General features: G+C 34.1%; 1 protein-coding gene across 1 annotated transcript in view; it reads left to right on the top strand.

Annotated features, from left to right (window-relative positions):
- DDX4 (DEAD-box helicase 4) overlaps positions 1-27448 on the top strand; it is a 73591-nt gene that overhangs the window by 22109 nt on the left and 24034 nt on the right. The window contains exons 4-7 of the mRNA XM_044240780.1: positions 9257-9334; positions 13248-13325; positions 14922-14972; positions 18686-18745. Of these exons, the coding sequence (XP_044096715.1) occupies positions 9257-9334; positions 13248-13325; positions 14922-14972; positions 18686-18745 (267 nt within the window). The remainder of the gene's footprint in view (positions 1-9256; positions 9335-13247; positions 13326-14921; positions 14973-18685; positions 18746-27448) is intronic.

The following is a 27448-nucleotide window of genomic DNA, read 5'->3' as shown; positions in this document are numbered from 1 at the left end:
TTCTGTGTTGTCAAGTGTTACGAATTTTGGCCATTCAGAAAGGTGTGTAGTGGTACCTTATTGTTTTAATTTGCATTTTCTCTGTTGTATCTTTTAAAGCTTTGGACCCATTTTTAAATTAGGTTTGTTTTCTTATTGTTGAGTTTTAAGAGTTCCTTGTATGTTCGGGTTAATAGTTCTTTATAGGATGTGTCTTATACAAATATTTTCTCCTGGGGTGTGGCTTGTTTTCTCATTCTTTTGACATTGCCTTTTGCAGAGCAGAAGCTTTTTGTTTTGTTTTGTTTTTTAAGATTCTATTTATTTACTTATTTGAGAGAGAGAGCATGCAAGAGCAATGGGAGGAGCAGAGGAAGAAGGACAGGCAGACTCCATGCTGAAAGTGGAGCTTGATACTGGGCTGGATAAAACTGCCCTGAAATAATGATCTGAGCTGAAATAAAAAATCAGTTGCCTAACTGACTGAGCCACCAGGTGCTCCCCCCCAACCCCGTTTTTTTTTATTATTATTATTTTTTAAGATTTTAGCAGAGCAGAAGTTTTTAACTTCAGTGAAGTTTAGCTAATCAATTATTTATTTACTAGATCATGCATTTGGTGTTCATCTAAAAAGTTATCTCCATAAGCAAAGTCACCTAGGTTTCCTACTTTGTTATCTTCCAGGAGTTTTGTAGTTTTGCATGTACATTTAGATTTGTGATCCATTTTGAGCTAATTTTTGTGAAGGGTGTAAGGTTGGTTCTAGGCTCTTTAATCCCGCCCCTCCTGTGGATGTTTAGTTCTAGCACCATTTTTTGAAAAGACTGTGTTTGCTCTATTGTATTGCCTTTGCTACTTTGTTGAAGATCAGTTGACCATATTTATATGGGTATTTCTTGGTTCTTCAGTCTGCTTTATTGATTATTCTTTTGTTAATACTACACTTCTTGATCACTATAGCTTTGTAATAGTATTGAAGTTGCATAGTGTCAGTCATCCAACTTTGTTCTTCTCCTTCAATATTGGCTATTCTAGGTATAGAATGTAAACTCTCCACATAAACTTTAGAATCAGTTGGTCACTATCTACAGAATAACTTGCTAGGATTTTGATTGGGTTAGCATTGAATCTAGACATCAATTGGGAAAGAATTGACATCTTGACAATAAAGAGTTTTCCTGTCTATGAATGTGAAATATCTTTCCATTTATTTAATTCTTGGATTTGTTCCTGAGAGTTTTATAGTTATCCTCATATAGATCGTCTATACATTTTATATATTTATATCCACCTGTTTCATTTTTTTTGAGTGTTAATATAAATGGTAATGTGTTTTTATTTTCAAAGTCAATTTATGTTACTGGTATACAAGAAAGCAGTTGATTTTATATATTAATTTGGTATCCTGGATCTTTGTTATAACTGCGTATTAGTTCCAGGAGTTTTTTGTCATTATTTTGGATTTTCTACATAGACAATCAAGTCATTTGTGAAACAAGACAGTTTTATTTCTTCTCTCCCAATATGTGTTCCCTTCATTTTCTTTTCTGGCCTTATTACTTTAGCTACACTTGTAGTATGATATTGAAAAGGGTGATGAAAGGGCACATCTTTGACTTGTACTTGATTTTAGTTGAAAAACTTTGAGTTTCTCACTATTAAATATGATATTAGCTGTGGGTTTTTTGTAGATTGTCTTTATCAAGTTGAATACATTTTCCCTGTTTAACCATTTTTTAAAAAGATTTATTTATTTTTAGAGCAGACTTGCATGCAAGCAGTTGGGAGGGGCAGAGGGAGAGGGAGAAAAAGAATCTGAAGCAGACTCCCAGTGGAGCTGGATACAGGGCTCGATTTTATGACCCTGAGATCAAGACCTGAGCAGAAATCAAGAGTCAGCTGCTCAACTGAGCCACTGAACCATTCTTTGAATCCATTCTTTTGAATCTGATGTAAAATACAGGTCCCATTTTTCTCTGCATAAAGTAACCCAGTTTTCCCTGCACCATCTGTTAAATATTTGAATCCACTCTTTTGAATCTGATGTAAAATACAGATCCCATTTTTTCCTGCATAAAATAACCCAGTTTTCCCAGCACCATCTGTTAAATATTCTCTTTTCTTTATTGATATGTGATGAAAATTTCATCTCACAAAATTTTGTTCTCTCTCTTTTTTTTTTTTTTGTTTTAAAGCAATGGATAAAACCTACCATTCACTAAATAGGAAGTTTCTTTCCATTTCTGCTCAAATACTAGTTTTGTTTAGAAAAGGCACTTGAGGGGTGCCTGGGTGGCTCAATTGGTTAAGTGTCCCACTCTTGGTTTGGGCTAAGGTCATGATCTCACTGAGGTCATGAGACTGAGCCCTATGTCAGGCTTTTTGCTCAGTGGAGAGCCTGCTTGAGAGTCTCTCTCTCTCTCCCCCTGACTTCTCCCTTTGTTGCTCCTCCCCTTTGTCTCAATTAAAAAAGAAAAAAAAAGGGCAGTTGAATGTTAACAAATGCCTTTTTTTTTTTTGAAATACTGACTTTTCTTGTCTCCTTTAAATCTTTTAGTGTAGTGATATAAGTAGAATAAACTTGAACTAACTTTGTGTTCCTAGGATAAACCCTGAATAGCTGTTTTATTGCAGTATTCAATGAAATGAAATGCTTTATTTAGCCCCATTTCTTTAAAGGAGACAGATCTTTTTTTCTCCCTGTCTCTTTTTGTTTTTTAGAAAGGACGTGTACAAGCAGGGGTGGGATGATGAGGCGCAGAGGGAGAGGGTGAGAGAAAATCTCAAGCAGGCTTCTCACTCAGTGCTGAGCCCAGTCTCAAGACCCTGAGATCATGACCTGAGCTGAAATCAAGAGTGAGATGCTTAACTGGCAGAGCCAACCAGACTCCCCTATTTAGCACTTTTATTTATTTTTTTATTTAAAAAAATTCTTTTTTTTAAAATTTGAGTATAGTTGACACACATTGTGACAGTGTACAACGTAGTGATTCAACAACTCTACACTATGTTGTGCCCAGCACAGGTGTTATTTAGCACTTTTAAACTAAGAAAGATTGCCCTCTTTTTTTTTTTTTTCCTTGTGTTGTCCTAATTCAATTTTGGTTTTATGCCTTTCATCTTTTTTAAAAAATAAGCTCTAGAACATGGAAATTACCTGTTTATTACAAGTTTAGTTGCCTTTGTCCATATATGTGTCTAGGCCAGATTCTTCTTTTTTTAAAAAGAAAAAACTTTTTTTGCACCATAGTGTACACACACACATTCAGTATTTTTTAAAATATTATTATTATTTTTTAAAGATTTTATTTATTTATTTGACAGGCAGAGGTTACAAGTAGGCAGAGAGGCAGGCAGAGAGAGAGAGGAGGAAGCATGCTCCCCACTGAGCAGAGAGCCCGATGCGGGGCTCGATCCCAGGACTCTGGGACCATGACCTGAGCCGAAGGCAGAGGCTTTAACCCACTGAGCCACCCAGGCGCCCCCACATTCAGTATTTTTAAGTAAGATATAAATCATAAATGTACAGCTCACTGAATTTGAACAAGCTGAATTCACCAAATCAGGAAACAAAACATTAGTGGAACTCTAAAAACCCCTGTATGTCTTCCTTTAAGGCACTCTCACTCTGACTAGGTATAACTGCTCTTCTAATTTCTAGAAATCTAGATTAATTTTTCCTATAAATAGGAATCATACAAAATGAAACTATACATTATATTCCCTTGTATTCAAGCTTCTCTCCATGTTATTAGAAGTAGTTATAGGTTATTTATGGATATATAGTATTCCAGCTATACCATAAGTTGTATTAATGGGCATGTGGGTAGTTTTCCTATTTTGAACATTTCTGTTATGCATATTTTTCTGGTATGTCTTTTGGTGGATGTAAGAATCTTGTTACTTGGAATGTGGTTGACAGACAAGTAGCATCAATGTCACCTGTGAATTTCTTAGAAATGCAGAGTCTAGGGGTGCCTGGGTGGCTCATTTGGTTGAGCATCTGAGTTTGGCTCAGGTCATGATCTTAGAATCATGGGATAGAGCCCATTGCCTGCCTTCCTGATCAGTGGGGAGTCTGCTTCTCCCTCTCCTTCTGCCCCCCCCACTTGTGTGGGCTTTCCCCCTCTCAAATGAGGAAAAAAAAAAAACCTGCAGACTCTAATGGTCTACCCAGAACTCTGCTGGATTACAGTCTACATTTTAATAAGATTCCCAGACAATTTTTTTGCACATTACTTTCATAATTACATTATCTGTTTGGAAGACTGAACATTGATGATTTATAAATGTTTAGTCTTTGAGTTACTTGGGATAATGAAGGGGATTAGACATTAGGAAGCGGGGAGCCCTAAATACTGAGAAGTAGTTTCAGAACTTTTTGCCATCAAGTCTTTATCATTCCTTACCCTTTTTACCTTGGGTTAAGCAGATCACTTTGGAGGCAAGTTGTAAGATTACAGGAGGACTAGAGCTCATAGTGAAGTCCCATAGTCCTTTGTTCTTTTGCTTGGTGGTTAAATATGTGGGTTTCTTTTAAGTTATTCAAAATTTGCTCCTCCTTCCTGGATCTGGTCCAAATGTGATTATATGTGGGATGTATTCTTTGGTCATTAGTGGGAATTGCTTTCATTAATTTCATTTTAAATGAAGTTTTTAAAAATTTCTTTTGATAGGCTTCAGAGCACTAAAGAACAATATCTGTATTTTATCATTTATTAGTATCATGGACTTCTTTACCAATATTTTTCTTACTGTGTATTTATATAATGGGGATTGAACTGATAAAACTCAGTGATGGCATATCATTAAATTCATGAAAGTGAGAGCAGCAAGCCCTATAATGAATTAAAAAAATTAAAGAAACTAATTGCCTATTTTCTCTTAACTATATGCTAATAGCAAAGAAGAAAGGATGGGTTAATTCTTTATTAGACCCTTCTATTTTTGGACCATCATATTTAGATTCTACCTTGAGCTTTTTAAAATTTTTACATGCTATTTTCTGTAAGCCCTAAAAATATTTGTATCTGTTCTCTGTTTTACTTTTCAAATTTGAATGACTAATAGGGTGTTTTCCAAAATTATTTTCAACTTGTCCTCTAATTTACCATCTGGAGATGGCAAGGTGCCTCTCACAGTTTTACTGTACAGAATGTGTACAGGTCTTCAATAAGTAGGTCTTTTAGTCTGATAATTGAGTTCAAATTGAAGTCCAGTCTTCATGCTGGCTGGATGACCTTGGTGAAGTTGGCTAGGTTCTCTAAACTATTTGTTTTCTCATTTTTAAAATGAGGATAATACCTTTTATGTTTAAGTGTTAAATAAGCTAGTTAATTAAAGGTCTAACATAGCATAGTGCCTGGTATTTATGGTCCTCAAATGATAATTTTCTTGTGCACATCTGATAACAATGACCTATCTTGAATTTGACTACTTGTTTCAGTTGTCAACTAATTTTACTTTGACAGTAATAAACTACGTGAATCTTAAGTTTTTCTTTTTGGGTGTTAGCGTACTCTTTCTGTTTTTCTTTTTTTCTGTCTGCTTTTAGTTCCAATAATTTAAATTATTTTTGGAATGGGTATAGTTGAGGACAGTTTTGAGATGGAAATCCTGCCTTCTAGACCTAGCACCTGCAGATTGTGTTATTTTGTGATTTTTACTTCATTTCATTTTTTACTAAAAGCAATTAGCAACACCTATCCTGATTCCTAACAGGGTTGTTATAAGGATAAAGATCAAATGAGGTGATGCATATAAAGTCATTTTGTAAAGAATTTGTAAAGAATGCTTTTGCAGAAGGAGACAGTACTTTGTATTGTTTGATTAGATCTGTTGCACTTTATTTTATTTCGCCAAACAAATCCTGTAACTGTTGGGGAAAAATATATATATAATGAGAATTTGCTTTTCTTTCCAGACATGGTTGGAAATTTATTAAAATAGGCGAAGCCATATAGGAATATAACCATATCAGGTTTTCATTCTCAATACCAAGTGTGGTTAAGGCTTGTGTGATACAGCATCATAGGCATTTTAGCTAAGCAGTTACAGTGCTCACAAAGCTTTCATACTCTGTGACCCTTTCTTTACCAATAGGCATAATACAGTAGAGCTTGTACATATTTAACTATGTTTGCTTGACTTGAGTGAGGTTTCAGAACACAAGATTCCATGCTTTTATTAGGAAATCATTTTTTTAAGATTAAAAAATATTTATTTGACAGAAAGAGATCACAAGTAGGCATAGAGGCAGGCAGAGGGAGAGGGAGAAGCAGGCTCTTTACTGAGCAGAGAGCCCAATGCAGGCTCGATCCCAGGACCCTGAGATATTGACTTGAGCTGAAGGCAGAGGCCCAACACACTGAGCCACCCAGGCTCCCCATTATTAGGAAGTCATCTATCCTTTTGCCTCCCCCACACTTATTTCTATGGTAATTTTAATTTTTGGCCTTCCATCTTAGTAATTGGGTTTTTGTCATAGAATTTGGGAGAAGGAGGGATCTAGATACTATAGTAACCAAATGGACATGTATCATGTGGATCTTAAGTGCAACATGGGTTCGATAAAGAGTTACTTGAAATTATAGCAGTTGAAGAGAGAGAGAAAAAAATCAGTAGTGGTGAAATAATATAAATGTCAAAAGAGAAGAAATCCTGGGAAGCATATATAGGAATTTCAATTAATTGAGTAAAGGGTATTTTAGTTTGTTACTTGAGGGTAAAACAATTCCTGTTGACTCTTAAGAGCTTGCAGTGTCTTAAATATGTTACTTTCTTATGTATTTGAGTACCACTGTATTGAAGTTGGCTTTATAAGTTGACTCAAGATGGAAGCATACTCCTTTTCCATTGATGTTTTTGTGCCACAGGTTGGGAACTACCAGTCTAAGACCAGTGCTTTCATTAGAACTCTCTGCAATGATGGAAATATTTTTTAATTGCACTGGCTAATATAGCCACAGGGTACACTTGAAATGTGACTAATGAGTACAACTGAGGAAATGAAGTTTTGATTTTGCTTATTTTAATTAACTTAATTTTGAGTTTAAATGGCCACATATGAAAAAAAAAATAAATGGCCACATATGGGTAGTATGGATGGTAGTATTATACAGCATAGCTTTAAAATTTGAGCCAGCTGAAGCATGGCTGTTCTCATCTTGTATATTTGGGGAGAGCCTGGCAAACATTAGAAGTTAGTATTTAGAGAATTGCTAATTTTTCTGGCTGTGTCCTTGTCCTTTTAATATCACCTTTGCTTTTCTGTTTACTATGTGCCAAAAGCTAGCAACTTTTTAGCGCTACTGTAACTGGTACTTCCATGTGGAATCCCTCTAATGTTGAAGCAGTTAGAATTTGAGTAAATCTTTCTTGTCTTTGAACTCTGTGTGATCTGAGAGCATTTGAACTTAACTTGGTTACTACTGCCTGAAATTCAGCAACCTTTTGGTCTGATGAAATGTATAACCTCAGCAAGAGAGGCTACACATGTGAACTGTGAAACACATGTGAACTGTGATGCCAGAATCAGGCAAGAAGGGGAACATACAGAAGAGGGATTGTAGGTTAAATATTTTTTGCACTTTTCTTTGCCTAGTAAGTCTTTTACTGTGTTAGCTATGTGGGCAACTAGTTAGACTTAAAAATTCAAAGAATACTTGTTACCTTGTGACTTTGTTGAATCTTTATTGAAGACATTTTCATAAAAATACTGTATTTAAAATGTCATATGCAAATTATAAATCTTAATAAATATTTTGAATGATCACCTGTTTAAAAACATTACTATTACTGTTACATAACTTATATACGCTTTTCCAGTTCTCTCCTGTCGAATTCCTATCCTACATTGTTTTCCTTTCTTTGTTAACATATTACATATGTATATCTCCCCAAACACTGTGTTTAAGTTTGCTTCTTTGAGTTTTACAAAACTGGTATCTTACTATTTATAGTCTTTTTCTGCGATTTAAATTTTTCATCCAGTGTTGTTTTTAAAGTTTATCCATGTTGCCAGCCAGTTGTTTTGGTCTATTTATAATTGTACTCTCTTGTATGAATATACTACACATATGCAATATATATAATACTACATAATAAAGTATAGAGCACAATATATGTGATACTCTCTTACGCAACTATGCCACATATTTTTATTCACTTCTTGATGTATGTTTGAGTTGTTCCCCTTTTGCTAGTATTAGCAGAGCTGCCATGAATGTCACTTTGTTTGCTAAGTATATGTTTTTTCTTTTTTTTTTTTTAAAGATTTTATTTATTTATTTGACAGAGGGAGAGCACAAATGGGCAAGGGGCAGGCAGAGGGAGAGGGAGAAGCAGGCTCCCTGCTGAGCACGGAGCCTCATGCTCAATCCTAGAACCTGGGATCATAACCTGAGCTAAAGGCAGACACTTAACCTACTGAGCCACCCAGGCACCCCTAAGTGTATGTTTTTAAGTCATAAATTGTGTTGGGTTATTTCATGTACTTTTTATCTATGAAGATAGGTTTTTTTTCTTTTTGATATGTTAATGTTATAAATTACCTTTTTAAGGTGTTGTGATGTTAAAATACCCTTGCATTCCGGACTTAACCTCATTGGTCATAATGTTTTATCTATTTAATTTCTGATTGGGTTTGTTTTGCTAATAATTGTTATGGAGATTTTACATCCACTTTTGATTAAGAGATATTTTCTTCAATCCTTGACATGTTGAAGTCAGGTTGACTTGGTGGGATGAATTGGGGAATAATTCCTCTTTCTGTTTTCTGGGAGGGTTATATGTCATCGGAATGATTCGTTCTTTGAGAGTTTGATAGAACTCATGTGTAAAACTATATCTAGGCTTGATGCAGAGATATAAGTACTGATTTAGTTTCTCTATGACAATTAATGTACTTTCAAATATATTCTTTCGGAGCTAGGATCAATAGTTTGTAGCTTCATTATAGTATATGATTTGTGCTTGTTTCCCTATGTTCTTAGCTGTTTTTGGTATTAGCAAACTTAAAACTGTTTTGCAGTTAGTCATATGTTTGAAAAGACTATCTCCTTCCTTTGATTCACATTTTGTTTTATTGAGTAAGGTTTAGTCACCCTTTATTTTTCTCTTGGAGAACCTCCTTAGGTAGGCTACTAGGCTATTTGTCTTTCTTACCAATTTATAGAATTCTTCCTTTGTCATGGGAGGTGGTACATTGAAAAGGTTAAAAGTTTGTGTACGAGCAAGGTACTTATTTTGACTTGCTTCAAATTGTTACTTGATTTAGAAATGGATGATGGACCTTCTCGAAGAGATCATTTCATGAGAAGCGGATTTGCCTCTGGGAGGAGTATGGGAAACAGAGGTAAACATCTTTGTCTTTCCTTAATCTTATCATTTTGAATGGTGGAAAGAATAGAGACTGTTATGACTGTTTAGTGCAAAGCTATATTTGTTATATCGCACTGCACAGTAGACTTTGAAATAATGAGTATCATTTTTTCAATTAGCAGTTCTCTTTTTGCTTTTTCCTTTCCTGGGATAGTAGGAAATAGTTAAATTGATAAAATAGATGGGTTAAATAGATTGGTTAAAAATAGTTCTTTTACAGACCTACTTCTTAATATTGATTATTGATATTCAGTAATTGGCATAGAAGGAATGTTTGTAAAAGCTCCAGAGATCTGGGTGAGAAGGATCTCTTTTTGAAGTTTTTACTTCTCAAGAAAAGGCAGTATGGAAGCATTTCTGTTAGTTTATTAGTATTACCAGGTTTTTTCCCCAAACTTGGAACTTCTTATTTTTAGAACAACCAGTACTTGATTTGACAGATAATGATATAGCGAAATACCTTCCTATAGTCCATTTTTAAATTTAATAATAAAATACTGAAAGTATTTTGCTTTATGTTTTACTATAGTGCCATAAAATATTAGAACCACCAGTTTATTTAAAAATACAGTCATTTATTTCTTTAATAGGAAGTATAAGTTAAGGCTAATTGGTAGTTTTAAGTACATTAACACTTAATCTTGAATTCATTAGATGTTAATTGGAAGATTTTACTTCTAGGTATTTTTATTCATTGGAGACAATAAAGGTTGATGTTTAGTATTTCCTTTGATACTTGGAAAACTTAATTTCTTGTTTAGATTCAGTTTACACAGACGTGGATCTATAGATGCATGTGTTTTTTAAGATTTTATTTATTTGAGAGAGAAGGAGCAAGAGCAAGTGGGTTCACAGGAGCAGGGCGAGTGGCAGAGATGGGGAGAAACAGACTCCCTGCTGAGCAAGGAATCTCACATGGGACTCCATCTCAAAACCCTGAGATCATGACCTGAGCTGAAGTCAAGAGTGGGATATTTAACGTAGTGAGCCACCCAGCCCCTGAGAAATGTTTTAAATTAATTAGCAATATTTTAATTTTCAAATTCAGAGCATATATTCATAGATCTTGTTAAAGTTTTACATGAATTGAAGATGCTTTTTTTCTTTTTTTTTTAAAATGAAGTGTAGTTGACACACAATGTTACATTAGTTTCAGCTATATGGCATAGCTGTTGCACAACTCTATAGATTATGTTGTGCTCACCACAAATGTAGCTACCATCTATCACCATACAACATTATTAACAACACTAATGACTATATTTTCTTTACTGTATCTTTTATCTGTGTGATTTATTCATTCTGTAACTGGAAGCCTGTATCTCCGAATAAAGGGTTTTTAAAATGAAAAAATCATCACTGAAACAGATTTTACGACACATTGTTAATCCCATATGTGTTATGTTGAAAAACACATTAAATTTCTGATCAAAACTCTTGGTTGAATGTTGATACTTTAAAAAGTTATCATTGTACTATATATAATCTTAGAAATTCATAGACCCATGAATGTAACTCCTTTCCATTATTGTTAATGTAATTTTTAGTTTCAATCTGATATTTTTTCTCAGAGCTTTCATAGCTAGTATTTTTTTTTGAAATTGACTCTTAATTCTTAAAATGTAATATTAATCACTTTTCATGTTCTGTGAACTATGATCTAAATAGTTTTAACTTCTTGCATCTCACACACATCTTTAGAATTTGATGAAAATATGAGATAATTGCTCATACACAGTTTTGCACATGGTTTTAGGAGCTTTGCAGATCATTTTACTGCCTTGTACTAGGATATTATTCAGTTAGATAAGACACAATTTATGAAGACCACAAGATAATGCTTTAATTTTTTCTAGTGATAGTTTAAAGTGGCAGTTTATGTCATTTTGACTGTCTTTTGTTCCATTTTTTTGTTTTAAATAGCCATGCTTCTTGCCATACCAACTTTGCTCTCAAAAATTCTTAACTCTAGTGGTAGAGAAACACATGGAAAGAAATAGAGTGTGCTGTGGGAATGTGGAAGAAGGATTGATTGTTATTGGAGGTCTGAAAGACTTCATAGAGAAGATAGCCTTTGAACTGGGATTTTGAAGAGTGAAAAGAATTTTGATAGGAAAGTAGGGAATGCAATGCTTAAGGAACAGTGTGTAGGAATGTAGAAAATATTAGAAGTTCACAATGTGGAATATGGGAAGTTGTTTGGTGTGAATTAAAGTGTTAGGTGCTCAGTGTTGTGTAGTTGGAGGTAAAGCTCACAAGGATAACATGAGGAAAGACCCTGGAGGGGTGGAGATGTGACTAAGGGAGTGGTAATTGCAGCTTTTATTTTTTTATTATGTAGTTCCATCCTAAACTGAGTTTTTTTTTTTTTTTACATCTAGTTTTATTTATTTTTTTTCCAATTTATTTATTTTCAGAAAAACAGTATTCATTATTTTTTCACCACACCCAGTGCTCCATGCAAGCCGTGCCCTCTATAATACCCACCACCTGGTACCCCAACCTCCCACCCCCCCGCCACTTCAAACCCCTCAGATTGTTTTTCAGAGTCCATAGTCTCTCATGGTTCATCTCCCCTTCCAATTTACCCAAAAGCACATACCCTCCCCAATGTCCATAACCCTACCCCCCCTTCTCCCAACCCCCCTCCCCCCAGCAACCCACAGTTTGTTTCGTGAGATTAAGAGTCACTTATGGTTTGTCTCCCTCCCTATCCCATCTTGTTTCATGGATTCTTCTCCTACCCACTTAAGCCCCCATGTTGCATATGATCTCCCTGATATGAGGAAGTGGTGATGCAACTAAACTGAGTTTTAAAAGTGGAAAGATTGAGAGAAGTTTAAATGCTAACAAAATGAGTAAGTAATAAGTAATTAAAAAACAGGACAAGAGTATGAAATTTTCAATAGCAGGACTTTGATACTGGCGCATTAATAGCTGGCTCTATTCAGGGTGAGGTTTCAATATACAAAACATCACAGAGTTGAATTTCCTGATAACAGGTCACTAGTAAAATAAAAACTAGTAGAAAGCTGTATTTCACCAATAGTAGGTTTATGTTTTTATGTTGGTATTATAATTCAAGAGTTTTTATTTTTAAAATTCAAGAATGTTTAAATAGAAGTTGCAGGAGATTTTATCTTTTTAAGTTCCTGTCCTTCTTTATCCCCCATCCTTGGATGTCTCTTTATGTCAGAGATTCATTCTTTCATTTAAAATTTTTATTTTTAAGTAATCTCTACACTGAGCACAGGGCTTGAATTTACCACCCTGAGATCAAGAATTGCATGCTCTGGGGCGCCTGGGTGGCTCAGTGGGTTAAGCCTCTGCCTTCAGCTCAGGTCATGGTCTCAGGGTCCTGGGATCGAGCCCTGCATCAGGCTCTCTGCTCGGCAGGGAGCCTGCTTTCTCCTCTCTCTCTGTCTGCCTCTCTGCCTACTTGTGATCTCTGTCTGTCAAATAAATAAATAAATCCTTAAAAAAAAGAAAAAAAGAATTGAATGCTCTACCAGCTGAGCCAGTCAGGTGCCCTCCCCCCGACTTTTTATTTATTTATTTATTTGTTTATTTATTTTTAAATATTTTATTTATTTATTTGTCAGAGAGAGATCACAAGTAGGCAGAGAGGCAGGCAGAGAGAGAGAGGAGGAGGCAGGCTCCCCGCCAGGCAGGGAGCCCAATGCGGGGCTCAATCCCAGGACCCTGGGATCACGGCCTGAGCTGAAGGCAGACGCTTAACCCACTGAACCACCAGGTGCCCCATCTCCCCCGACTTTTTAAAAGATTTTATTTTTAAGTAATCCCAAAGATTTGTTTAATACCTAGATTTTGATGACATAATCAATTTTATGTTTTAAAGAGTTTTAATTCTATCTGAACATTTTCAGATGCTGGCGAATCTAATAAAAAAGAGAATACATCCACAATGGGTGGTTTTGGAGTTGGAAAGAGTTTTGGAAACAGAGGTAAACTGTTTATGGTATCTTAGAATCATAGTTTGAGTGAACCCTAGTTTAATTCTGCACTCAAGGCTCCCTTGCCCTGGGCTCTCCAACAAGAGATCCATCTTCTATACTTCCAAAGGTAAATTTGAATCTCCACCTTGTTGAGCAAAGAACCAGTAGAAGCTTTGAAGTTCTTTTTTTCTTTAAAAACTGTGTATCAGAACTGGAACAGAATTTAAGATCAAGACCAGTAATGTGTAGGTTGAAGACTTCCGAAGCATTTTGGAAACCCAGCAGTCAAGAAGGTTAGAATGGAGGGAAGGAGCAGTTGTGGAGGATAGTGGAGAGAATATAATCCTTTTCTGAACCAACTTGAAAGATTGCAAATTCTGAAATGAACTAAATAACTCAAAACTTAAGTTTCATGGTATAAAACTCTTTCTGTACAGATTGTGTTTATTTTGAAATGATGTATCTTTTCAAGGAAAACCCTTTTTATCATCTAATCATATATTGAGGCTACTGGGCACCTACTTTTGTATCATAATTGTGTATTAAATTTCTCTGCTAAAAAGGGATGTTATATTTTTTGAACCTGAGATACTAAGTGACTTTATGTATACATTCTGAATATAAATTTAACATTTCAGATACTAATTGATTAGTCTGTATTGCCAGGATTTAATATATTTAATATTTTATAATTTAGCTTAAATACTGATCGACAGCTATATTACAGTGACCTTTAATTTTAATGGATAGTAATCCCTGAATATCTTTGCAGTAAAGACAATTTTATTAAGATTCACTATTTTAAAATTTTGTGAATTATTATTGATGAATGCTTTTAAAATTAATTTTAGTGATGTATCTGTATGCTCTAGAGACACACAAATCTAGATATAGGTTTTTATTATATGAGAAATTTGAAAGCAAAGCTAAATGAAAGATATAAAAAATTTTATAAACAAAAAATGTCGGAATAATTTCCTTATTACTGAAATGGGAAAAATTATTGGATATTGGATTATAATTTAGTTGCATTGTCCTCTGGCAGTTGAAGAGATTGAGTTAATTTATAAGGTTTTAAAAACTTGGATCTTGGGACGCCTGGGTGGCTCAGTTGGTTGGACGACTGCCTTCGGCTCAGGTCATGATCCTGGAGTTCCCGGATCAAGTCCTGCATTGGGCTCCCAGCTCCAAGGGGAGTCTGCTTCTCCCTCTGACCCTCTCCTTGCTCATGCTCTCTCTCACTGTCTCTTTCTCAAATAAATAAATAAAATCTTTTTAAAAAATAAAAACTTGGATCTTCTGAAGAGGAAGTATATAGTGCTTATGTTGATATATACTGCTTTTCTGACCATCTCTATATATGTGATATCTGAGGTAGTATAACACTGACTGGACCTTTTACCTTAGTTAATTGACACAAGGCAGAAGTCAGAATGCAACTTGTGTGAGTTTTCATTCAGTTTATGTATATATAGCTCTGTGTGGTTTATTTTATTTTAAGGGGGTATCAGAACTGGTAATCCCTTTGGTTTTTGTTTGATTTACCACAGAAGTACAGGTAATTGTTTTCACGAATTTGCAAGTTTGATTTTCTATTTTGTATAGGTTTTTCAAATAACAAGTTTGAAGAAGGTGATAGCTCTGATTTCTGGAGAGGTAAGTTCAGTGTTTTTTGTAGAGGCCTTTTAAAATTTAATGTTCGGTGTACATGCTAAAGAGAAACTAAGATTAAGTGTCATAGTCTTTTTCAGTTCTAATTTATTTGAACCCAGTTTGATAAAGCACCTGTTTCCAGAGTTGTAACCAAGAACTCAGACATCCTAGTTTGACCTTGATCTATGAGGTACAACTTTTGAATGTTTGCTACCTTGAGAAAAAATGGATCAAGGAAAGAACATGCCAAGAATCAAAACTCCCATGTCCATATATACATGCAGTTTGAGACATGCAGGTCCCTATTCAGACAAACATAATTCTTGACAGTGGAAAAAGATTCATGAGAATGTGGATGAGTGCCAAAATCAAGATATTTCTGTCAGGGGTACTGACAAACTGGTTTGGAGGAATACAGAGGATGATGAGAATAGAGTAATGTTACCAGAATATAGATTACAATAATTAATAATGCTTTCCTAGAAGAAACTGATGAAGCAAATTTGGGTGAGGCCTTGGAACCTGTATTTAAAAAGCATTCCTGGTGACTCTGATGGTTTTTGTTTGATAATCACTTATCTGTGGAGTTTTTTTTTTTTTTTTTTTTTTTTTTTTTTAAGAGAGTTAGAGGGTAGGGGCAGAGGGAAAGAGAGAGAGAGAATCTTAGGCAGGCTCCATGCCCAGTGCAGAGCCCACTCAGGGCTACGTCTCAGAGCCCTGAGATCATGACCTAAGCTGAAATCAAGAATTGGATGCTTAACAAACAAAGCCACCGGGGTGCCCTTATCTGTGGAATCTTTGGAGTTGCAGACTTTGTTTCCTGTCCCTGCTCTGTGACCCCCCTAGTTGAATGACTTAGAGCTAGTTGCTTAGTTTCTCATAGCCACAGTTTGCTATTCTGCAGAATGGAGGACATCCCTGTTATAGGTGGTTAGGCAGACTTAATGAAAATATGCATGAAATTAAGAAATTTAATATCGGACACATTCATGGTAAACAGTAAACGCCATCTACCTTCATTAAATATTTGAGTCTTAGTTTCATTGCACTCTTAACAGTGATTCTAAAAATCAAAACCAAGCCTAGACTGATCTCCTTAAAACCCTTTGGAATTGTGGGTACAGGTCTCTGAATTAGATGGAGTTTTAATGTATCTAATAAAACTGTTCCCTAAGTTATTTTCAATCTCATTCTCCCTGATTTTCTATGCTTTTTTCCATTTAATTCAAATGAAAATGTATGTAACATAGGACAAATACTTAACAGAAGAAAAAAAGACCATTTTTATTCTTTTCCATTTCTATTTTACCTAATCTCCCTTTTTAAAACCAGTTAAGGGATGCCTGTGTGGCTTAGTTGGGCCACTGCCCTCGGCTCAGGTCATGATCCCAGGGTCCTGGGATCAAGTCCCGCATCAGGCTTCTTGCTCAGCAGGGAGCCTGCTTTTCTCTCTGCCCCTACCTGACACTCTACCTGCTTGTGTGTGCTCTCTCTGACAGATAAACAAATAAAATCTTAAAAAAAAAAAAAAAGAATATTCAAGATCGTTTTCGCTTAGCCAAGACCTGCTTTCCCAGTTGACTCTTATCAGTGGTAGATGAGAGCACTTTTGAGCACAAATTCTAGTTTCCATGGCACCTGAGAGAGCTTCCCTCCAAAATGGTTTGCTTTATTGGCAAGCCCAGGAACAGATTTTGATACCATGATAGAAGATTTTATTCTGTACACAAATTGCATCTTTTGTGGTTGTTATTTTTCCTGCAGTCTAGTTTCCTCCATCTGGTATAGTTAGTGATAAGGACCATTCATTTTGGACTTGGACACCCTAGATTTGAGACCCAGAGTCTCCTCTTCTCAGTTGTATTACCTTGAAAAAGCATATTTAACATCTGTATTTCATTTTTTCTATTTATAAAAGAGGATAATGCCCTCTTCACAAGGTTTTTGTGAAAATTTAGAAAGTCAGTACATATTACTTCTTTAGAACAGCGCTAAACCATGCTGAATTCTATGTGTGTTATCACTATTCATTATTAATAATTTCATGTAATATATTTATATGAATATATATTATATATCTAATATATTTATTACTATATGTTTAACATATTTAATTAATATATCATATTTATATTTTTAAATATTTATACTTCATACATGTTATATATATTTTACATACTTTCTATAATTAATTTTTATGTAATAATATAATATGGTTGTAGCTAATCTGTGGATAATATCTTTTTTTTGTTGGTGCTTGGCTTTATTTCCTAACTGTACAGATTTTTTTCAATAACTATATTTTGAAATAAGACTCATTACAAGTTAAAAAATAGAAAAATAGTACAGAGGGTTTCCATTGCCCCTCTCCAACTGTAGCTGTACTTATCACCCAACTTCTCCCAATATCATTAGGCCATTTTAATTCCCAGTGTGGTCAAAATATAGGTTTGTTTTAGGGGAATAACTGGACAAAGTTAATGGGAGACCTCTTTGTCCTTATCAGGTCTCAAATTAATTTATAGCTTTTTCTTACATAAGGCAGTAAATGTTAGTTGTCCTCATTATTCCAGGGCTGGCCAGCTTTCTTTTCAAAATTCTTTCCTTCCTATTAAGCTCACTTGTAGTATTAAATCCTGCTTCCCGAAAAGTTGTCTTGATATTAAATGAATTGGAATATTTGGTAGTTATTGACTTCATTTCAGTAGGAGCCTGCAATAAGAGCTCTGGGTTAGTTGCTAAATAGATTAGTACTTTTGTACAGGAACTTAACTCATAGCTTTTAAGCAGTCTAGCCCTTGATGTCATTACTATGACTTAAAGTTCTCAAATTTTAAACATTTAATGACATGTACAAAGGTCTCTTGAAATCATTTCTGTATTTCCCAAATGTGGCTTTGTTGGAATCTTCTAGAAAGCTTAAAGTTATTACTTCAAGTCATATTAGTAACATTTTTAAATTTTGAAAAACTATTCATTTGTTGCTCTCACTCTATACTTTCAAGATAAACATCTCTGGGAGTAGATTCTAGAGCTGGATTGATTGATTGATTGGTTGATGTAATTTTTTTCTAGGAATTTATTTTTAACAAACCTTCCAGCTAATTCTTAGGCAGCCTTCAGTGTAGTGATTCGCATTCCACTGTTGAGAAACTGATGATGTTTCTTGATAACATCCTTAAAAACAGAAAAGCCAAGATATCCCCCAATTGTTTCATTAGGATGTTTGGGGGGAAATTTGCATATGTTTAAAAAACCCACTAATGTTTGAGATACAGTAAGAAAGGCAAATTACAGAAATATTGACAGTATTATAAAAAGAATAGTCATGTATTTCTAGTGGCTGATAGCCTACATTTATTTCTACTTGACTACTTTAACAGTTTAGATATTTCTGAGACCATTTTTATTCATACCAATACTGATGAAATTCTTATTTTTTGGCCTGTATGTAGCACTTGAGAAATAAGTGAATTCTCAATTATACACTTAACATTGGACATTTAGGTATGTTAAATGATTTGTATAGAGATTTGATGAATAATGTCTTTATATTTCTGTTGCTAAAATTATTTGAAGACTTAAAATGTCCATATTTTAACTTAAAAATACTCATTTTTCTCACTACTTTATCCTGTGATAGTGCTATTCTTTAGCTATTAAAACTTTAAAGTTAATTACTTAGATGCTATTCACATGTTAAATTTTTATTCAAGAATCTAATAATGACTGTGAAGATAATCAAACACGGAGCAGAGGGTTTTCCAAGAGAGGCGGTAAGGACCACATTTTAGAATGATTTGTACTTAGGCTTTCTAATGTCACTGGATTTTTTTCCCCCTGAAGATCTCCAGAATGTGTTATAAAGTACAGAATAGGGACTGTGAGTTCTGGTCAGTCACAATATCTATGAACTGGGATGTCTTTGTCTCTGAATAGAATATTTGGATATGTTGGAGAGTGAAAAATTTGTGGATGACTTTTTGTTAAGGTCTGGCAGTGCTCTAACCATACTGTGCTAATCCTGCCTCTAATAAAGTTGAGATTAGGTGGTATAAATATTACCTTACTTAATTCTTGATAACCTATGGGTAGACATGTTAAAATAGTAACAGTAAAACCCACAAAAAACATAGTGAACTTATAAAATTGTTAACAATGTGCAAATCTGTTTATAAGAGTTTATTCTTAGGAACTATATGATAATCAGATACATCAGTGTTTTTACTGTGATTTGGGAACATCATTTTCTTTTACCCATTAGAAAGTTAGCCCTTTGAATGCCAGGCCCTTCCTAGTGCAATTAGGACTTGTGGGGACTTCACTATAGCAATGTTAAGGTTGCGAGGTGGGGAGGAATTTGGTGGTGAAGGAGGTTTTGCTATTTGTCTCATAAATTGAAGTTTTTGGTTTTTTTAACAATAATTGCAGGGGGACATGTAATGATGGGGAGGAAATTTAGCTATAAGAAAAAGCCAGACTCATCCTCTAGAATTGCTCCCCCAGCTTAATAAGCAATTTTTAGCACTAATGTTCGTTCTTAAAACATTGCACTTAGTTTTAAATTTTTGGTTGTTTTCTGCAGAACAGTGAATATCTTCCTCAGTATTTTCTTTAAATTAATCTAATTCATACTTAAGTGAGGCAGTCAAAAGCCAGTTGCTGCTCTATGTGCTTGATCCTGTCTTATTTGCTAATACAGGGTGACTTAGCAGGGAAACCGTCATTTTTGCATATCCCTGATTGCTATTCTCTTTAGTTGTATACATTTGAAGATAGGAAATTTGCACATGGTGGTCAATAACAGACATGCATGCATAAATATAAGCATATTTAAGTTTATATTAAAATGTAACTTGATATAGCACCAGACAGGTGCATATGTTGTACCTTGTATAGCTCAGTGATTTTTCACTAACGGAACACCTGGGTTTACTGTGTTCACAAGCACCCAGATCAAGAAATAGAAATTATTGGCACCTCTAGAAGTCCCTTTTATGCTCATTTTCTTTTGCTGACAGCCCTCCCATCCCATGGTTAACTTCTAATTTGATTTTTAGCAGCATAGGTTAATTTTCTTTTTGTACTTGGAAGCATGCAATATACTCTTTTGTGTCCATCTTCTGCTTAATATGTTTGTGAGATGCATTCATAATGTTGGTTGCAGTTGTAGATTATTACCTTTGCTTGTATAGACTCTTTGGTTCTACTCTTATGCTAATGATGTTCTTTGGATGTCTTCCAGCTTTAGGCTATTTTGAAGCTGTTGCTGTGGACATTCTTTGGTGTTATCGATATATATTCCGAAGTAGAATTGATGCCTCATAGATTTTGTATATTTTTTGCTTTAATAGCTCTTGTGAAATGTTTTCAAGATAGATATACTAAGGTATAACTCCTACATCCTCACCAACATCTTGTACTTTCTTTTTATTTGAGTTTAAACATTCTGCTGAGTGTGTGGTGGTCTATCTTACTGTGGTTTTAATATGCCTTTCCTTGATGGACTAATGACATGTCCAGTGCTTCATAAGTTTACTGGATATTTGTGCATCATCTTTTGTATAGTGCTGATTCCATTCTTTTGCCATCTTTTCTATTGGGTGTCTATTTTTACCTTTTCATTGGTGAATGATTTAAAACTTATAGAAAATTTGCAAAAATAGTAAAAGTTAACTCCTGGATAACATTTATATTGGGAGTCTCTTTGCTTACTTTAAAGTCATGAAGATAAACTCTTATGTTTTTCCTTTAAAATTTTATCTTTTTAGTGTGTACTTTCATATTGTAATTAATCTGGGCTTTTTTTTTTTTGTATATGATGTAAGATAGGGATTATGGTACATTTTTTCCCCATAAGGGTATCCAGTTGATCCCTTATCAATTACTGAAAGACTTTTCCAGTCCTACCAGGCCTTCTTTGTCCTTTGTCCTAAACAGGTGACCGTGTGTGTATAGAACTGTCCCTAGACATGGTTCCTTTCCATTGGTCAGTTTCTATATTTTTGCACCTTTGCTATATAGCCTAATTACTGCAATTTCATAATAGATCCTAATATCTGGTAGTTTAAGTCTTCCAAGTTTATTGTTCTTTAGTATTACCTCAGTTGTTCTTAGTTCTTTGCATTTGCATGTGATTTTGAGAATTGGTTGATCAATTTTTTGGAAAAAACCTAATGGCATATTTTGGGAATTCCATTTATTTTGAGGAGAATGACCATTTTTACAATATTGAGCCTTTCAGTCCATGAATATCCCTGTTTAAGTAGGTCTTTAGTTTTTCCTAGCTATGTTTTGCAGTTTTCACTGCAGAGTCATTACACATTTTTATTTATATTAACATTTGATACTTTGGTTTTTTTGTATTTGCTATTTGTGATGCATTTTTAAAAGATTTTATTTACTTATTTGACACAGAGATCACAAATAGGCAGAGATGCAGGAAGAAGGAATGGGAGAAGCAGGCTTCCCACTGAGCAGAAAGAGCCCAATGTGGGTCTCGATCCCAGGACCCTGGGATCATGACCTGAGCTGAAGGCAGACATTTAACGACTGAGCCACCCAGGCGCCCTTGCATATGTTTTTTATTTATCTAATGCTCCATACAACATAGATTTCACCATTTTTGAGTATGTACTTGAGTAGTTTTAAATATATTCACTGTATTGTATGCCCATCATCACTATTTAATTCCTGAATATTTTCTTTGTCTCTTCCTGCCAAAACCCATTTCTTTCTTATCTCCATCCTTTGGCAACCATTAATCGACTTTCTGTAACTATGGATTTGCTGATTCTGGACACTTCATATAAATGGAATTATGTAATATGTGGTCTTTTGTGTGTTCTTTCACTTAGAATGATCTTGCAGTTTGAGCATGTTGTAGCATGTGATGGTACTTAATTATTTGTAATGGCTGAGTAATATTTCACTGTGTAACTATATCACATTCTGTTTGTTCATCAGTTGATTGATTATTGGGTTGTTTCTACTTTGGGGATATTATGACTAATACTGCTATCAACCTTTGCGTATAAGTTTTATGTGGACATATGTTTTAATTTTTCTGGTGCATATACCTATGAGTAAAACTGCCAAATTGTTTTCCACAGCAACTGCACCAATTTATCTTCCTTCCAGCAATGAATGAGTGTTCTGGTTTCTCTGTATCTTTACCAATCTTTGTTATTGTGTGTCTTCTTGGTGGTTGTGATCCTTGAGGGTGTAAAATGGTATCTCGTTGTTTTGGGTTTCCTGATGGCTATTATGTTGAACAGCTTTTCCTATGTGTGTTGGCTATTTGTGTATCTTTTTTTTGGAGAAAGATCTATATAAATCATTGGCTTATTTAAAAAACTGCAGTTTTTTTTATTGTTTAAAGAATTCTTCATGTCTTGGTACATGTGCCATTGGATAGACAATTTGCAGATATATTATCTTTTCTTTGTATTGCCTTTTAATTTTCTTGATGGAGTCCTTTGAAGCACAGAATTTTTAAAATTTTGTTGCTGTCTGGTTTATCTGTTTTTTAATTTCTTGTTTGTGCTTTTGGTGTCATATCTAGAAAATTTTTGCCTATTAAAAGCCATGCAGATATTCACCTGTTTCCTTCTAATAATTTTATTCTGCTTTTTGATCCATTCTGAGTTCATTTTTATATATGGTGTGAGGGAAGGCCCCAATATAATTCTTTTGCATGTGAATGTCTAGTCTTTGCACCATTTGTTCTTGTTTTATTATTGATAGGGTAGAGGTGTAAATCTCTGTAACTTTGTCCTGCTGGGAGTTGGTTAAGATTCTTGGATGTGTGAATCTATATTTTTCATCAAATTTGAGAAATTTTCTACTCTTTTTTTGTGACAAAATAACTATGACATAAAATTTGCCATTTTAATTACATTTAACTGTAAAATTAAGTGACATTAAGTACATTTACTGTATTATGCAATTGTCACCACTTTCCATTTCCAAAATTGAAAGCAGAAATCTATGTCCATTATATAGTACTTCTCCTTATCTTCTCCCCCTGAGTTCCTGGTAAACCCTATTCTATATTCTCTTTGAATTTGCCTCTATTTTAGATATTTCAATCAAGTGGAATCATACAACATTGACCCTTTTGTGTCTGCCTTAATTCACTTACCATAATGGTTTCAGTGTTCATTCATGTTGTAACGTGGTCTGAACAAAGTACATTTCTTTTATAGCTGAATCCACTGTATGTATAATACCACATTTTATCCGTTCATCTATGGATGAACATTTGGGTTTTTACTTACTTTGGTTATTGTGAATAATGCTTCTGTGAACATTCATATGTATTTATCTGTTTGAGTCCTTACATCTTTTGAATATATGCCTAGAATGGAATTGCCAGGAGATGAGACTGAAGTAAGTTGAAATATGCCACAGAGTTCACTGTTCTCTGGGTTAAAAAAAAATTCTCTGGGTTACCACAAGTTTGATTAATTTTCATTTTAGAAAATGTTAATTCTGACAATTTTTGTGCATTTTTTTTGGAGGAGCAGAATTTGGAGTTTCTTGCTTTGCCATTTTCGCTGATGTCAGTGATCCATATTATTTAAAAATTTTCATTTTGTTTGCTAGTATATAGAAATACAATTGAATTTTATATATTGAAGGTTGAGTGACCTCACTAAACTTATGGTAAGTACTTTTTTAAATGAAGAAAAGATGTTCATGTTTCTTTTACACAAAGTTTAAGTGATTTATAAACTTACTCCTTTCTGAAGATCGTTAGCAGACATCTTTAAAAGGATGCAAGAGATTATCAGCTGTCCCTTAAGAAATGCAGAATTCATGGAAGAACAAATGTCACCTTTAAAAATATAGTAATGTTATTTTATGAAAAGTGACATTTAAAGTGGTAAATTCTGAAATATTTCAAGAACACAGAAAAGCACAGAATATTCTATTACAAACACTTGTATACCACTACCTGAATTTAACAGGAGCATTTTTTCATGTATACTTCAAATATTAAAAAAAAATTACATAGTTGTCAAGAGGACCCATCTTTCCTTTGTGTTTTATATATCCTTTTTCCCCAGAGGTAACTTTTTAAAACATTGGTGTGTAGCATATACTTCTTATTCATACTTTTATAAAAGTTTATTATACCTATCTTTTTGTGATTTTTTAAAAAATTTTTATTTTTAAGTAATCTCTACACCCATTGGGGGGCTTAGACTTAAAACTCTGAGGTCAAGAGTTGCATGTTCTACTGACTTAACCAACCAGGCACACCCATCTCCCTCCCCTTTTTTGTGACTTTTTTTTCTCCCATGTTTTTAAGATTTAGATATTTAAAGTACAGTTCTAGTTCATTCATTTTAACTTTCATAGTGTTTTACTGAACCTTTTAACTTATTTATTTAAAAACAAATTATTTTTAACACCATGTAGGATATGTAGAGTTTCTGTAGAAAATCATTCAGACTTTTATTTCTGTATAACTTCCATGATCTTTTTACCTCCAGTTATTATGCTCCTTATATAACTAGAAATTGGCATGAGCTATGGGAAAAAAAGAGCATGTTCATTTAAATGTTTGTGTTTCTCCTCTGTATGGAATTATTAAGCTGTAGATACTGGAGGTACTGAGTCATTTTGTAGTCATTTGCTCAATAGAGAAGCTAGTTTTGAAAAGGAAACAAACTGAATTTACAGAAAGCAGTAGTGATTAAAAGTGTAATGAATTGATTAAACAGATTAAACAAAGATGAGTGGAATTAGTGAATCCAAAGATAGTTCTGAGGAAATTCTCTAAATTTGGGAATGGAAAACATGAAACAGTTTGATAGTTATGGAAGATAGAATTAGAAGCTCTGTTATTCCAACATATGTCTAATATCTCCTGAGTTGAGAACAGAGAAAATGGGAGGAGGAGAGGGAGGGAAAACTATCAGAGAATAGTTGAGAAACTTTTCCAGAGTTAAGAGAGCACAAGAATCTTGAGCAGATTAAAAAAATTCAGTCTTATATGTGTACTGACATTTGCAGAATTATGAAGATAAAAATATTTAGAGCTAAAAGAGGAAAATCTATAAAAGAACAAAAGATTGACTGCAGAACTTTTTTATTTTTCAATAAATGTAGAGAACATAATAGAGTAGAATGTAGAATCCTGATGGAGAATAGTTCTGAATCAAAACTACTATAGGATAATTTAGGTGTCATAGAGAAATAACACCATTCAGATAAAGATGGTGTTGAGTACTGTCAGGCCACTGAGAAAAGAACTACTGAATTATGTATATTAAGAAGAAGGAAACTGAATGCAACAAGAAAGATGTAGGAAGCAATGATGAGCATAACTAAATACACATTTTAAAATTGGTAAACATATTGGTAAACCTAAATAAGTATTTTAGAAGATAGTAATAATGTCATTAATTTAGGGGTTTTAGAAATAAGAAAGAGCTAAAATACTAGCAAATGAAACGACTTAAGTTCTTTGTCAGCTCAGTGGGAAAGAGAACAGATTGAACCTAATTTCAGAATTTCTTAAAAATGGTAAAATTGAAGCATAATAAGAAAAAAGGTATAGTGTATAACTTAACCAATGGAGGAAATCCAATAGGATAGAAGGCTGGGACTTGGAGGAAGGAGACAAGTTGAAGATAAATATTTCTTTTATTTATTTATTTATTTATTTATTTATTAACAAATAAATTTTTAAATTTATTTTCAGCATAACAGTATTCGAAGATAAATATTTCCTAAATATTCATGCTGAAATTGAAGAATATCAGTAAAAGCACAAAACGCAGTGTTGAGGAAATCAATAGAAGGACAGAAAGGAAAACAAACATTGAAAAAAATTCAGGGAAGGTAAAACACAAAATAGGATGACAGAAGTAGGAATTGATACATTAGTAATCATAATATATATTGACAGTAAACTTGTGTCAATGTGTAGTTGAAAACAAAGAGAAAAAATGTCAGTCCAATACTAACCTCAGTAGAAGTTTAAGAGACAATACAGACCCTAAAGCAGATATATTATGAATAAAAAAATAATTAATGATAAAAGTCATGTTCACTGAAAGATATTACAGTTTGGAACATGGTTTGAAAAATCTAACAATGTTCTTAACTATATAAAACAAGAGTAGATATAATTATATGGAAAAATTTACAAGTTCTAGTTAAACCATTAATCATAAGATTTTTTTTTCAAGATTTTATTTGAGACAGAGCATAAGCAGGGGGTGGTGCAGAGGGAGAGAGAGAAGCAGGCTCTATGCTGAGCAGGGAGCCCCACATGGGGTGCTATCTATCTCGGGACCCTGAGGTCCTGACCTGAGCGGAAGGCAGAAGCTTAACCACTAAGCCACTTAGATGCGCCCCCCACACAATTTCCCCTTAGAACTGATAGAATGAACAGACCAGGGGAGCCCGGGTGGCTCAGTGGGTTAGGCCTCTGCCTTTGGCTCAGGTCATGATCTCAGAGTCCTGGGATCGAGCCCTGCATTGGGCTTTCTGCTCAGCAGGGAGCCTGCTTCCCCCCCCAACACCCCCCTCCCCCTGCCTACTTGTGATCTCTCTCTCTGTTAAATAAATAAATAAAATCTTTTAAAAAAAAAATGAGCAGACCAGAAATGATTAAGCATATGGTAACTATAGAAGTTTTGAATACCAATTACTAAGCTTGATTTGAAATTTGTTGGGAATAATATGGCCCATATTATAAATTACACATTCTTTTACAGCATATAAAAAATACAATTTTACCATCTATTAAGGCCAAAAGGAAGTCCCAAAATATACCATAGAATTTATTACAAACTCTGTCCTCTTGTTAAAGTTTCATGAAAGTAGAAATCTGTAATGAAAAGCCTAACCCTTGTGATTTGGGAACTGTGAATTTATCAATTTATGAACTAAAATTTATATGGCAATAATAAAGTATTTAGAATTGAATGGACAATAAAAACATGAAAACTTAAGGGATACAGCTAAAGCAGCCAACTTTTTGAGGAAAGTTTACAGTCTTAAATGTATAGAGTAGAAAAGAAATTAGTGAGCTCAGTGTTCAACTTAATTAAAAACTCAGTAGAAGGGAGTTAGATAATAGACATAGATGAAACATACAATGGAATATTATTCATCAGTAAAAGTGAAGTACATTTTCATACATCAACAGAAACAAAGGTGGATTAAAGAAGCAAGACAAAGAATATATTCTATATGATTGTTACATAAAGCTCAAGGACAAAACTAAATACATTGCAGAAAGTTATGTACATAGTTGGTAAAATTAAAATAAGAGCAAGGAAATGAAAAACAATCAGGATATTGGTTGGAAAGGTGGGGGTGGAATTTACATGGCAAAAGACTATCTTGGGGCTGGGGCTCCAGAGGTTTTGTGAACATTCCTAGTTTTAAGTTGGATATTGTGGGTCCATATGTTTTCATTTTATTGTATTTTAAACTTGTATATATGTTTTATATAT

This window comes from Neovison vison, chromosome 1, assembly GCF_020171115.1.
Source record: "Neovison vison isolate M4711 chromosome 1, ASM_NN_V1, whole genome shotgun sequence".
NCBI classification, from domain to species: domain Eukaryota; kingdom Metazoa; phylum Chordata; class Mammalia; order Carnivora; family Mustelidae; genus Neogale; species Neogale vison.
Note: the sequence above shows the minus strand (reverse complement) of the source record. Positions and strands in the feature narration are given on the sequence as shown.